Here is a 14,986-nt window from a genome sequence, read left to right on the forward strand (position 1 = left end):
AGAGTTATGCAAACCTAATTAATGGCAGTTTTCCAGGCAAAGTTCCTGCTCTTGCCCTGTCTGGTCCTCCGCTGAGTCTCCTGGTCAGAGAAGAGTGCTCGCCTTTCCTGCCGAGGCCGTCCAAGGCAAAGCACCTGGGTGGGGCAGGGTCTGCACTTCAGGCGAAACGAGCCCTCGGGCTCCGCTTTCTGCCTCCCTGGGCAGACCCCGTTCCCCCAGCAGGAACTAGGCAGCAGCTGCTCCTGTCTGCCTCACAAGCAGCCCTTGTCATTGCCAAGGGCCACATCTTTTGAACAAGAGTCAAGAGTCCAGTAGCACCTATAAGACTAACCAACTTGATTGTCGCATAAGCTTTCGAGAACCACAGCTCTCTTCGTCAGGTGCTACTGGACTCTTTACTATTTTGTGACTACAGACTAACACGGCTGACTCCTCTGGATCTTTTGAACAGCATGTTTTTGTATTTTTCTGTTGCCCCCTGTCTTGGGGCCTGGTCGTGTTGGGACAAGGGTGGGATATGTAGATGAGTATTCTAGATAAATAGGCGCTAAGCACTCGTTGGTTGGTGAAACTGGGGGAGTGGTGAAGTTGGCGAAGGTAATGTGGCTGGAGCCATCGTCTTTCAGGTGGCAGAGCATGGCCTCTGTGGCCCTCAGAAACCTGTAGCATGTTTGTCAGTGTGAGGCATGGCTTTTTGATGAACTCAGAGGCTTGATGAGAGTCATTCTGTGGGGGAGTGTGCTGGAAGGGAAAGGAGCAAGTGAAGGGTGGGCCATTTTCAAACACGAGCTTTTGCAAGCTCAAGCCCTCACTATCCCAGCAAGACGAAAACATGGTAATGGCTCCAAGAAACCGATGTGGATGCACAGAGAGCTCCAGAATAAGCTAAGGGAGAAAAAGGAAATGTTCAGGAAATGAAGAGAAGGACAGGCCTCTAAAGAGGAGTATATGAGGGTTACTAGGTACTGCAGATCAGCCATCAGAGAGGCCAAAGCTCAGTAGGAGCTGGGTCTGGCCAGGAGGGCTCGCTACAACAAGAAAAACTTCTACAGATATGTGAGAAGCAAACGCAAGGTAAAAGAGGCAATTGGACCACTGTTGGGAGTAGATGGAGAAACTCTGATGCAGGACAGAGAAAAAGCAGACAGGCTTAATGACTTTTTTTCCTCTGTTTTCTCCCTGAAGAACTCAGGCACATCTAGAGATAGTAGAAAATGTGGCAGGACACCTGAGTGGCTAATTGACATTGACAGAGAGGTAGTGGAGAGGCATCTGGCTGCACTGGATGAATACAAATCCCCTGGGCCGGATGGGGTGCACCCAAGAGTGCTGAAAGAACTTTCCAGAAAACTTGCAGAACCCCTGTCCATCATCTTCAAGGCCTCCTGGAGGACTGGGGATGTGCCACAAGATTGGAGAAGAGTGAATGTTATCCCAATCTTTAAGAAAGGGAAGAAGGATGACCCGGGAAACTACAGGCCGGTCAGTCTGACTTCTGTTGCTGGGAAGATATTAGAACAGATTTTAAAGGGATCAATCGGTAAGCATCTGAAGGACCACTCAGTGATCCGGGGAAGTCAGCATAGTTTTGTTCCTAACAGATCTTGCCAGACCAACCTGGTTTCCTTCTTTGATCGAGTGACCAGCTTACTGGATCGGGGGAACTCTGTTGACGTGATTTATCTGGATTTCAGTAAAGCTTTTGATAAGGTCCCCCATGACATTCTGATGGGCAAACTGGAAGACCGTGGAGTGGACTATAGGACAGTTTGGTGGATAGAGAGCTGGTTGGAGGACCGCACTCAAAGAGTGGTGGTCAACGGCGTTTCATCAGATTGGAGGGAGGTGTCCAGTGGGGTGCCGCAGGGCTCGATTTTGGGCCCAGTACTTTTCAATATTTTTATCAATGATCTGGATGAAGGAGTGGAAGGGCTGCTCATTAAATTTGCTGATGATACCAAATTGGGAGCGGCAGCAAACACCCAAGAAGATAGAATTAAAATTCAATAAGACCTGAATACTCTGGAGAAGTGGGCAGCTGTGAATAGGATGCAATTCAACAAAGACAAGTGCACAGTATTACATCTGGGCCACAAAAATGGGAAGCACAAATACTGGATGGGGGATACACTTCTGGGCAGTAGTATATGTGAAAGGGATCTTGGGGTAAGAGTGGACTGTAAACTGAATATGAGCAGTCAGTGTGATGCGGTGGCAAAAAAGGCTAATTCAATCCTGGGTTGTATCAAAGGGGCCATAGCATCGAAATCGCAGGAGGTCATGGCCCCTCTCTATACTGCCTTGGTCAGGCCACACCTGGAGTATTGTGTGCAGTTCTGGAGGCCTCACTTAAAAAAGGATGTGGACAAAATCGAGAGGGTGCAGAGGAGAGTGACAAGGATGATCAGGGGTCTGGAGACTGAGCCCTACAAGGAAAGCCTGAGGGCCTTGGGAATGTTTAGTTTGGAGAAGAGGAGGTTGAGGGGGGACATGATTGCTCTCTTTAAATATTTGAAAGGCTGTCATTTGGAGGAGGGCAAAGAGCTGTTCCAGTTGGCAGCAGAGGGTAGGACGCAAAGCAATGGGCTAAAACTACATGCACAAAGGTACCAGCTGGATATTAGGAAAAACTTTTTCACAGTCAGAGTAGTTCAAAAGTGGAATCAGCTGCCTGGGGAGGTGGTGAGCTCCCCTTCCCCGGCAGTTTTCAAGAAGAGGCTGGATGAATCTTTGTCAGAGATGCTTTAGGCTGATCCTGCACTGTGCAGGGGGTTGGACTAGATGGTCTGTATGGACCCTTCCAACTCTCTGATTCTATGATTCTCTCCCTGTTTAATAGGATGCCTTTTAAAATTCACTTACTGTTTAAAAACAGTATCTTTCTTATGCACAAAATTAAGATTATGCATAAGGGGGGGAAAAAAAGGCTTCCCCTGGCCCAGCCCTTGACGTGGGCCTGAGTCTCCTGAGCCCGGCTGTTTTCCACCTGCTCTGTTGCTTGTAACCAGGCGGTGCTGAGAGGTCCTGGCAGGAAGGAAGAGATCCTGGCTGGATCTTGAGCGGATCAGAAATGCTTTCGGAAAAGTGGACAAACCGTGGCATAGTGATGTTGCGATCAACTTCTACCAGCATCATAAACACACGTTCAAACTGGGAAGACCTGATGTATTCAGCAGAAGTGCCAGTTAGGGGCATGGGGCATTTTAGCCATGTGGCCCAATTGTGTTTAGTCAGAAGGGGGGGGGAGACTCACCGTGTTTTTTTAATATTACTCTGCTTTTTGTACAGGCAATGTACTTTACATAAAGCTACTGTTTGCATTATACCATTAATGCTAGAAATCCAAAAAGCCCCCCTGGCCCTGCCCACTGTCCAAAAAGACAGGTGCCCTGGTGCCCATGTACAGTGGCTTGGGGGCTCCTGCCTTACTTTCTCCACCCACCTTTCTCCTTTCCTTGAAGAGTCATTTGGTCATTCCCACCTCTCCTGTTGAGGTACAAAATCCCTCCTCGTTTTCTTGGTTTGGTGGCAGAGTTTGGGAAGGGCCAGGCGTGTTCCTCTCTTGCCCTTTGTTCTCAGGGGCTCAAGAGACCCCCTTTCTCCTGCGGAGGTGGCAGAGCCCGATACTCTGCGGGCCTGCTGAGAAACTCTGAAGAAGAAGAAGAAGAAGAAGAAGAAGAAAACCCCGTCGCCTGCCTGCAGCTGTGGCTCTTGCTTGGCTGCACAGCCCGCCTTCCTTTGCTGCTGGCACCTGTTTTCTGGGAGCAGTTTTGCCCTCCCTCACATTCTCCTTCAGGGGAGGGGAATTCAGCACAGATCTTTTTGGCCAGAGCTCTTGGCCGTCCCTCAGTGGCCTCTGCAGGCGACCCCTCAAAGGGGAGCTGCTTGGCCTGGCAAAGTCTAAGGGCTCCTCCCTGGCAGGCAGGGGGTGTTCTGCATAGTTCCCTTCCTCCTCGTGTGGCTGCGCTTGGCTGTGCGCAAGCCGCGGTTGGGGGGCTGCTGGCTGGCTTAGCAACACCCCCCCCCCCCAAGCAGGTGCTGCAGCACTCAGGAAAGAGCCCTCCTTGTTTGTTTGGAAGCAGGAGAGTCCCTGGTCACGATGGGGTGGGCTGCCCCTCCCGGCAGAGACTTAAAGGGGAGAGGTGGAAGCAGAATCCCGTTGGGGAGATCTGGGGGAAGTCACCTCTGCCGTTGCGGAACTGGATCTTTTCCCAGAGCAGCCAGGAAGGGCCGGGAACTTCTGTCCCTGGGGGTGGGCTGCCTGGCGGCTTTGTCCCCAGCCCCCGCCCCGAGCCCTGGGGTGTGAGGCGTGGGTGTGGTGGGGGTGTGTGTCAGGCCAGCTGGGGTGTTTCAGTGTGACTTCTGCCCCTTGTCATGACTCAGGCAAGGCCTCTGCTTGCAACTGGGACATGGGCCTCCGCTCCCAGGTGGGCGGGATCCACGCCAGAGTTTGTGAGGTGCTGCGGAGCCAGGTTTGGGCATGCCGGCTGCTTTTGTGTGTGTGTGTGTGTGTGTGAGAGAGAGAGAGAAGGAGAGGCAGAGAGACACAGCAGCTAAGGAGTGGAAAGACAAGCGAGGTGCTGGCTGGCCCGTGGCAGAGACAGAATGCCCTCTTGCATCCAGAGGGACTTGGGTGACAATGCCAGAGGGCTGGCGCTGGAGTGAAGTGGGCCGCCCCCCTGGGACCCCTCGGGCTTGCCCCAGGCGGGCGGTGAGTGTGTGTGAGTCTCTGGACCTGCCAGAGGTCCCTGCGGTACAGGCTGCCCTCCAGGCAGCAGAGAGGCAGAAACTCCGCCCCAAGAGCCTCTGTCTGGTGGGCAACGGCCTGGGTCCCAGCCCCCTTGGCTCTCCGCAGCAGCCCTCCAGGGCCCGGGCCAGCCTGCTGGACTTCCTACGCCTGCGCTTCCCTCGCCGGCATGAGGAGGGGGCTCTGGGGCCTGTGGGGCCTCCCCGGCCGGCCAGCATGGGCGCCTTGTCCTCGGTGGTGACAGCACCTCAGGCCACTGAGAGCGTGGGGTTCCTGCGAGGGGGCTCGCTGTGGGGCAGCCGGCGGTGGAATATCTTTGGCAGTCGTGGCGAAGGAGCATGCAAGAACTTCAGCTCTCTGCGCAAGAGTTTCAGCTTCCGTCTGCGCCGGGGTCAAGAGCTGCACCGCTCGGGATCTGGGCTCCTGCGCCCAGCGAGGTTTCGCACCCGCAGCGAGGGGGACGCCAGCTCCTTGCACACGTCCTCCAGCAAGCGCGACCTGCTTTATCCAGACCCACCACAGGGCAGAGACTGGCAGAACCATGAGGGTGGTTTCTGGAAACTGCTCACCGGCCGTCTCCGGCGCCGGGAGCGCGGCTCTGGCAAGTCATTTAGCCCCATGGGGTCCCATGGCGGTGCCAGCACCCCCTTGTGGAGCCGCCAAGGGCCAGAACCCGTTCTTGTGGCCATCAGTGGTGGCGGCAGCAGGAGAGTGCCAGGTAAGCCCGTGAAGCAAAGCTGCTGGGATTGCCACAGGGGGGTGGGCGGAGAGCTCTGTGGTGTGAATCTTGGCCTGGTTCATCTTCTGCCCCTCTCCCCCCCCTCTCCTGTCATGGGAGTCAGTTCAATAGGTGCCTCTGAGTTTTGCGTCTTAGACTTGTGTGTTTTGTGGTGTGGGGAGCTTATTGTGTATGGCACTGTGGACAAATGGCAGCAGCAGTTGCATGCATGGTCGTTGAGCTACACAAGTTCCGGTGCCTTTGTTGGGTAGCATGTGAGACTCCGGGCAGAGTTGCCCTAGAAGAAACGGGGCTCTTGGTGAATGGCTTGCCTGGCCTGGGTGTGCCATCCTCCTCCTCATTGTGGTGGACCTTCAGGCAGCCCAGTGCTGGGGCAGCAAGATGGGTTTGCCAAGGAGGGGTGAAGCAAGGCTCCTAAAGGACTGCTCTGTTTTGCCACCAGCAGCCAAACAGGCAGCAACGCTGGACCCTCAACGTGGCCTGGAATCCAAGGCCCGGTGGCTTCCAGCTGGGTTCTTTACCCGTTGATGCCCAGAGGGTTGGTGTCCCTTCTAGTGCCCACGAGAGACCCCCAGTTCGTTCCTTAGCTGTGTGTGTTGGTGGGGAGGTTGGCACTGGTTGGAGAATCGTGGAATTCTTCATTGATCTGAACTGCTTGTGATGCTGAGCTGGGCCGATCACAACCTTGGAGTCGGGTAGCAATTTTCCCCCGGCCAGTTTGGCGAGGGATCCTGACGGAGTTTTGCCGTCTTTGGGGCATGGATAACAACAACAACAACAACATTTGATGTATATACCGCCCGTCAGGACAACTTAATGCCCACTCAGAGCTGTTTACAAAGTATGTCATTATTATCCCCACAACAAAACACCCTGTGAGGTGGTGGGGCAGAGAGAGCTCTGAGAGAGCTGTGACTAGCCCAAGGTCACCCAGGTGGCTTCAAGTGGAGGAGTGGGGAATCAAACCCGGCTCTCCAGATTAGAGTCCTGCGCTCTTAACCACTAGACCAGTAGTGTAGGAGTCAATCTGTGTGTATGTGTGTGGGGGGGTGGGAGGCATTTGGGAATTTGCAGGTGGTTGGACTAGATGACCCTAAAGGTCCCTTCCAAACCTGTGATTCTTTGATTCTAGGACCAAGTTCTTCATGGGCAGGATGAATGTGAGACTGCTTAGAAGGATCGGGGGGGGGGGGCGTGTCTCGGCTGCCCTTGCCATTCCTGTCCTGACAGACCCCTGAGAGGCACCTGCTCAGGAGTTGCACTTATAGGGAAAGACTATTTTTACTGACGGGAAGCTGAGACTAACCTCAGTGGCTCCCAAAGCCCCCTGTAGCTCTGGCAAGGCCGGTTCTGCCCCAAACAGGGCTGCTGGAGCCAGATGAGAAGACCTGCCTCAGGGTGTAGGAAGCAGAGAGGCATGGGGGGGGGGCAAAAGCATCGCCAGTGCTGCTTCCCTTCCCATCTAGTCCCTGGCTGGCCAGACTGCTGTGCAGAATAAGCAAGCGAGCGAGCGGAGAAAAGATGTTCCCTCTCGACTGCAGGTGGACAGGAATGTGGGTGTGTGCGTCTCATTCTTCTTCCCCCCACCCCTTGCCTCTGGGGCGGACTCAGCTGTTCTCTTGTAGCTCCAGGTGGAGCCTGTCTCTACTTGCAGGCCCTGGTAAGGGCGGCTCGGCTTTTCCTTTGGGGCGAGGCAGCCCCCCCCCCGCCCCCATGGCCAAGTGCTGCTGCTGTGGTAGGTCACCCAGGCCTTGGGCCGCCCTCCCCTTCCCACCCAAGGTGGCCGTTGTCCTCCAGCAGAGGAGCAGGCAGGGAGTTATGTGCCCTGCACCCTGGGCTGGGCTGTGCCCCACGCTTTCCCTTGCCCGCATTCTGCACAGGTCCATGCTGGGTGGAGCCTGAGCTCTTTGGCGAGGACTTGTGTGGCTCCTGGGGCAACGTTGAGGCCCCTCCTGGTGACCTCTGCTATTGACCTACCCCCAAGTTTCCCGGAGCAGAACCAAGGCAGAGCGTGGTGGGGTCTGGGCCTGGCTGACGTTTGGTGGCTGCGTTGTGCTCTGAACTCGGGGGTCTGTCGAGGCGTGCGCGTGCTCCTCGCCCCCTAGCGGGGACCAGGAGGGCAGGGCTTGCAGAACATGGTAGCACAAAGCAGTGCAAGCACTCAAGGTCTCCAGGAGGGCCGCTGGGGGGCCCTCTTGGGGGGCGGACTCGGGAGTATTCTTTCCAGCTGCCTCATCTTGTGGGTCATGGAGGGGAGAGGGGAGAAATGCTCTGCATGCTTAGCACTGGTATTGGGGGGGGGCAATGGGGTTGCTCCTTGTCTGCATCCCCCGCCCCAGGCTGTGAGCAACACCCTTCTCTTGGCCCCGGGGCTTTGCCCCCGAAGACCGCGGTGGCTTGGCTTTCACCCACACGTGTTAGTCATTTGTGTCTCAGTAAGGTCTGTGCCAAGCTAACTTGTGAGAGTCGTTCCTTTGGCTAACTGGCACCACAGAGCTTGTTGGGATCTATATAGATAACGTCCGCTAGAAGAACTTTTTATCTTGTGTAGCGCAATTCAAAGAGCAAGTTCCGAGTGAGCGGTTCTTTGCCCAGCAACCAACGTCGAGGCTTTAGAGAGGCGATAAAATATAAATTTTTTAATCAGGCAAAAACTTAGAAAGCTGATTAATTCTGTGATTGTTCAGTCAAAACCGGGTCACCTGACATTTCTCAGCCTAACTGAATATATAAAACTTAAAGCCAATCAGGTTTTCAACCGATTGTTTTCTGAATGCTTTGCAGTCTTTTGGGGAAAACCCCCAAATATCTTACCTAGACCATCTTTTAGAGAGCCATCCACAAAAATTCTGATTAACTTTGTACATGACACTTTTTAGAAACTGACCATCAAAACTGAAATCAACCTTTAAAAGTTTAACGTGATTATACTCTAGATAAAAGGATTGGTTCTCTAATGGAAATAATCTACAGGTACATATAAAATAAACCTGGCATTGCTCATTAATTTCTGAAGCAAAATCACAAAGGCCAAATTTAGCCCTTCCTTCCACTTATCAATGCAATAAATCACAATTTTGTCAGCTACTTCTAATTAATGAGTGAAGATAAAAGCAATGCTGAACTGATCTTTTAACATCTGGTGAACATACACAGAGGTTAACAAACTATATAAAAACACACTTGGCTAGTATGAGTGCCCATGATTTAAAGTAACTTGTGCAGATGTGCTTTTGGCAGCTCTCCCCCATCCCTTGCCCTTATTCCCCGCCGTTCCTTTCCAAAAGGGGCCCAAGGTGCCTTCCATACGTGAGCCAGACTACAATAAAGCGTAAAACACAGTCATGATCTCTGATGCAAAACCCCTCTCTACCTGTGTGCCACTCAGCAAGGTGAGAAAAGCCAGAACTCCACCCAGAGTTTAGGAGAACATCACCTCCCTTGGGAGTGAAACTGTTCTGTGGTGGGGCTGTGGCTCAGCGGTGGGCATTTGCTTTGCATGAGGAAGGACCCAAGTTCAGTCCTCAGCAGCACCTCCGGTTCAAAGGACGGAGCTCCAGGTGATGGAAAAGACCTTTTTGTAAGCCCCTGGAGAGCCACTGCTGGCCAGGGAAGGCAGGGTAGATTTTGAGAGACCTCGGGTGGGCTATTCATAGTGTCTTCTAAAGATAACTTGCCCTCTCCAGCCAACCGCTCCAGAGAATTGGGGCCACCCTGGAAAAGCCACAGCTCACTGAGGGCAGTGACACTCTCCTGAGAACGTGTCAAGAGGAGTGAAGCTGGCACAGAGTATCTTACCACGGGAGGCAGGCCTCCAGAGACGTGGGCCCCAGGTTGTGGAGAGGCGAGAGGCGAGAAAGGGCCTTAAAACCCTGGAAACTCTCCAAAGGCCCCCCTCCCCCAGAAATCCAGTCGGTCTTTAAGGTGCTACTGGACCTGAATCTTGCTCTGGAAACGGAACACTCTAGTGAAAAAAGGAAAAAGACCGCCGTAACAATCTAACCGCTTATACTCTTTACTCTCAGTTCAACTTTTAAAACAAACCAATAGAACATATATCCACTTGTCAGTCAGTGCCTGTTCATATACAAGTCAGGTAGCAACACTCTTCCAGATACAGAATCATCAGAGGGTCACCTGTGTTATCATCCTTAGGTACGTATAATTCTGTTAATCAATCCAGTAATTTATTTTTTGCAGGAGAAATTCATCATTCCTGACACCGTCCAACGAGGGGCCTGGCTTCTCGTTGCCTCGTTTCTCAAGAATGGGTCTGCAGCTCATGCCCACTAGTTATATCACCCAGCGGCTTCTCTCAAATGCATATTGGTTTTTATAAAAAGTTGAACTGAGAATAAGAGTGCAAGCAGTTAGATTGTTGTGGTGGTGTCTTTTCATTAGAGTGCTTTGGCTGTAACTCTCCGTCTTTGTGGAATGTTCTGGAAACTGAACAGGGAGCCTTAGGACTGTTGCTTCTTTCCAAGGGGACCAGCTGCATCAGTTGCAAGTTCTGAGTTGTCTTCAAGGATAGTGTCACACAGAGGGCATTGCAGTAGTCTAGCCCTGAGTTTCCTCTCAGGGATCCGCAAAGGCAAGTCAGGCTAATGTGTGTGTGTGGTACAGCAGAAAGAAAGAGCGCTTGGCCACAGCACCCTTCCCCTGCTTCTCCGACAGCCAGGCTGGGTCCACAGCTGGAGAGGTACTAACCCCAGCCAGGAGAGACAAAACTAACCCCTCTGGAACATCAGTATCGCTGGGGCATTTTGTCCCCTTCGTGGGACCTGCCTGGCTGTTGCTGCCTCCCTGGTTTCCTTGGTGTTCCCTTAGATTTTTGCCGTCACCAAAGGCTCTCGACTTAGTTTCTCTCTCAGTTTGACTTACTGTACAGGAAGGTTTAGTTATGGAAGGTAGCGTGACAGAATGATCAGCATGTGGGGGTGAATGTGAGGTAAAAAAGGGGCCCTATATTCCTGATGAAACAGGCATTTTACTTAACCAGAAATACAGTTTTTTTATAAGTATACGTGCATTGTGTGGTTTCAGAGTAATTCATAAACGTATTGGTTTCACAAGAGGTTCATAAGCTCGGTATGGATCCTAAAATGTTTCTCCACAGATCCAGTCACACAGGCAGATTTTCCACACAGTTTCCACTTAGGCCAAAAGCAGACCGAGTGGCAAAGGCTTATTTCCCTCAGTTCTTCACCCACAAAATAAACACTCCCCTCACCCCCTCACAGATTCCCTCTGGCTTTTCCACACAGGCTGCCTGAGCTAGACAGAACGGCCGTTTCTCTCAGCTCCACGCCGACTAGAAACTGTGGTCAGTCCGCGCACCCCGCCGCCCCCCCCCCCGCCCCGGTGCAGCCACCGTCCCATCCCACCATGCCTCCTCCTCACTGGCCTGCATTTAAACCCACAGAAACAATTTTTTTAAAAAAACCCACATTCGCCGTGGAAGCAAAACACTGACTATTTATATGGCAGGAGATTTCAGTCGCTTTTACCACGGCTGAGTCCTGTTTTCACCTGTTGCCCCTCAGCCTCCAGGCTCGGGCCGAGGCTGCTGCTTCCAGATCAATGAAATACAGCCCTGGTGCCACCCGCGCCCCTCCGGCTGTGGATTTGGAAGCCCCCTTGGCATCTTGCCGAGTCTCCTCATCAGACAGGGCTGAACTCCCTGAAGTGCCGGTGCCTCCCCCCCTGCTCTGGTTCTGGGTGCCACAGTTCTTGGTCAGCTGTCCCCAAAGCCAGCAAGAGGCCCAGGAAGACCCAGAGGGATCCTCTGCCTGGTCCATCTGTCGGCAGAGCAGAGTGGCCAGCGGTCCCGCAGCCAGGCCTCAACGAATTGTTCACAGCCACAGAAGATTCTCTCCCAGCAGTTGCTCCTTCACCTGCCTGTTACTGGACCGCAATTTCCTTGAATTCCAAATCGGAGAGATTCAGGGTGTCGGGTGTGGCCTGCTAGAGAGAGGCTGCTGGGTAAGCGGCCAGCACGTGACTTTACAGCACCGTCTGATTCATCCTTTTTAGAGGTGTGCGATGATGCTCCTCTGAGCATGCTTGGACTGACAGTCTTTTGACAATGGAATTTTTCCCCTGGCCTTGAATCAACTTCGTGGCATTGTTCTTTGTGCTGAGAGCTAGTTTGGCAGAAAATCAACCTTTCATTACTCATTCTGACAGTAAACAACACGTCCCTTCACTTTGGGAGAGTGAGAGAGTGCCTCTTACAGGAAACCTGATGAAATCTATCAGCAAGATGCAGGGAAGCCTGCGTGTCCAACTTACCTCTAAATTCTGTATATGAACTACAGAGCACACATGATTAATAGTATACTACATCCCATCGCATCTTCCTCCTTGCCAAGAAAAAAAAGATTAAACATAAATAGCCCATGAGCCAGGAGACCAAAACAGAAATCATATATGCAAAAAACAAAATGGTTTCTTACCATATGTAGAAAATTGTAAGTTAGTTCTCTTGCTGCGGTGAGTTGCATCAAGATGGTAAATGCTTCAATCTGCCTTCATCCGTTTAGGTTGCTAGGAAGAAATGCTTCTTGCTGAATGGCACGGGGGAACGATATTTTAGCTTGGTTCAGTAACCTCTTCTCAAAACTGTTTCTTCGGACTGCCTTTTTCACCCGACGAGGGTGGGCAACACAGCTGTCTGTGAGAGTCTCTGCTTGCCCCTGACAGCTCCTGCTGATTTTTGGCAGCCGGTGCTCGCGGATAGTCTCAGAGAATATCTTGATTCCGCCGGGGGATTAGACAAAGTCCAATTCACGTGTTGATGAGCTTGTTCGGTCTGATACTGAACACATATTTAGCATCCCCATTTAAACGTAGCCCAGCATCTGCAAGGCAGAATGGCTGCATACAAAACTACAACCAAATTTAGTGGATTCTTGTTCTTGAAGAGATGGGGCTCCTGCTATGATCAAAATAGGCCAAAAATTAGTGATGAAAGAACCTGTTGCCTCAATAATTAGTAATGGGTTCCATAGTACTTCCACTCAAAGTAGCACCTGCTTTTAAAACCATTCAAAGGAACCATCTCCATGAATTTATCATCACGGCCTTCGATCTGACTCTTTAAAAACTTTCCACTTTCCACTGGAATGTTCTGCAGCAAATTTACAATACAGTGGCAGAGCTGAAGTCCTCAGATGGATCTAGTAACTTGACTTATACTTCCCTCAAAGCAGCGATGATGGTATCTAGCTTGAGATATTGGAAGCCCTGTAGCTTTAAGAAAAGAATAATCTGAACTCGGAAACTGAGCTTTGAGTGGAGGGTATGTTGACACAGTAGACCATGCCATCCTGTTGAGAGCCAGTTTGGTGTAGTGGTTAAGAGCGGCAGGACTCTAATCTGGAGAACTGGGTTTGATTCCCCACTCCTCTGCTTGAAGCCAAGTGGGTGACCTTGGGCTAGTTACGGCTCTCTGGAGCTCTCAGCCCCACCCACCTCACAGGGTGTTTTGTTGTGCGGATAATAATGGCATACTTTGTAAACCGCTCTGAGTGGGCATTAAGTTGTCCTGAAGGGCGGTATATCAAATATTATTATTATTATCCATGCCCAAAAGATGGCAAAACTCCATCAGGATCCCTAGCCAAACTGGCCTGGGGAAAATTGCTACCTGACCCTAAGGTTGCATTGTTGTTGTTGTTGTTGTTGTTGTTATTTAGAAACAGAAGTGGGCATCAAAGGATGTGCCCTGGATTGGCTTAAATCGTTTCTCTTGGAGCGGATTCAAAGGGTGGCTGTCGGAGATCAGCTGTCTCCAGAATGGGAACTATCTTGTGGGGTCCCGCAGGGCGCAATCTTACCTCCCACGTTATTCAACCTCTGCGTAAAGCCTTTAGGAGAACTCATTCGCAGCTACGGAGTGGGATGGCATCCATATGCAGACGACGCCCAACTCTCCCACAGGATGCTGTGAAACCTGCTTTCCCGGGCTCAGGTGCCTCCAAGGTGGTTTCTGCACTTGGGCTCCCTGGGCCACCCTCAGAGGTGCCATGATGCAGAGGGGTGGAGGTGGTTGGGGAAGGCCCCACGGACCCAAGCTGGAACGATTACCTCGAGTACTTTGCTGGCAGCTAATGTAATTGGTACAGTCTGTTTGTGGAGAGAGCCAGTTTGGTGTAGTGGTTAAGAGCGGCAGGACTCTAATCTGGAGAACTGGGTTTGATTCCCCACTCCTCTGCTTGAAGCCAAGTGGGTGACCTTGGGTCGATCACAGCTTCTAGGAACTCTCTCAGCCCCACCCACCTCACAGGGTGATTGGTATAGTGATAATAATAACATACTTTGTTAACCTCTCTGAGTGAACAGTAAGTTGTCCTGAAGGGCAGTATATAAATTGAATGTTGTTGTTGTTGTTGTTGTTATATTTATCCCGCACTTTTCTCTCCAGTAGAGACCTACCGTGGCTTGCAATATCATTCTCCCCTTCTCCGCAACATCCTTGAGCAGTAGGCTAGGCAGAGAGACTGCTCGCTGCAGCCCGCCCTAGTGCGCTCCTTGCCTGCTGCATTTTGAGCCATCTTCAGGGGCAGTCTCATATGCACCCCCTCCAAAAGGCCAGTCTGGATGTTGCCAGGGCGTATGTAACTGTGACACACACACACACACACACACACACACACACACACGCCCCCGGCCCGGGCTGGGAGGTAGGATAAGCAGAGGGGGAGGCTGGCCAGGGAGCGTTGTGGCGGAATGGGAATGGGAATAATGCCTGTCTCGGCCAACGCTCGAACCATTGTGCCATACTGGCTCCCCCCCACCCCACCCCACCCCCCCGCGCACAGAGGCTCCCTCCTGTTCCAAGCACATGCAGCAGTTCGTTCACTGAGTCTTTGCCCAGGTTCTGCCAGTTATCAGAAGGGGGAAAATCAGGCATTGAACATTGAAACGATCAACATTGCAGAAATCGAGGGACCTCCTTTTGTCTGGGCTTAGAAAACAGTGTGTTGACCTCAGTCTTGGGCATAAGTGGAAGAATCTCAATTTAAAGAGAAAAAGCTTAAAAAATAAGAATTCTTACATCATTAAGGAGTGGCAATAAATCTGATATTTAGCAAATTTCCAATAAAATGTTCCATAAATCACAAGTTAAGATTTTCTTATCTGATGCCCTCAGTATAAGGGTTGAGTACAACGAAGTACAGTTCACACAGACACAACTTAAAGATCACGAAAGGTTCACACAACAAAAAGGTTAGAATGTATAATAATAGTAGTTTGTCACGATTGCAGAGAGTAAGGCTAAATGCTATGCACACTCCCTGGCTCAGCCCCACAGAAAGGGGAACGTCTGCATGAACGAAGAGCTGCTGCTTCGCTTCCTCCTCCTCGCATGCCCTGGGATTCTCTGCCTTGCATCAGGGCCTGGCTGCTCCCTGCCCTGCGTGAGCATCTGGCTTGGTGACCCAAGACACTCCGTAACTGGCCACGTAGAGAAGGGCTCCTCCCCTGCGTGGTCCTGC

General features: G+C 51.7%; 1 protein-coding gene across 5 annotated transcripts in view; it reads left to right on the plus strand.

The window, feature by feature from the left end:
- The window catches only part of AGAP3 (ArfGAP with GTPase domain, ankyrin repeat and PH domain 3), a 143,041-nt gene that overhangs the window by 53,377 nt on the left and 74,678 nt on the right, over window positions 1–14,986 (plus strand). For 2 of the 5 annotated variants that reach the window (XM_054991637.1, XM_054991638.1), the window contains exon 1: window positions 4,546–5,465. The exons of the other annotated variants lie outside the window; for them this stretch is intronic. In XM_054991637.1, the coding sequence (XP_054847612.1) occupies window positions 4,640–5,465 (826 nt within the window). In that variant the 5' untranslated portion in view covers window positions 4,546–4,639. Of the gene's footprint in view, window positions 1–4,545; window positions 5,466–14,986 lie in introns of those variants that run through there. 5 annotated transcript variants of the gene reach the window in all.

The sequence above is a fragment of the Eublepharis macularius genome, chromosome 11 (genome assembly GCF_028583425.1).
Source record: "Eublepharis macularius isolate TG4126 chromosome 11, MPM_Emac_v1.0, whole genome shotgun sequence".
NCBI classification, from domain to species: Eukaryota; Metazoa; Chordata; class Lepidosauria; order Squamata; family Eublepharidae; genus Eublepharis; species Eublepharis macularius.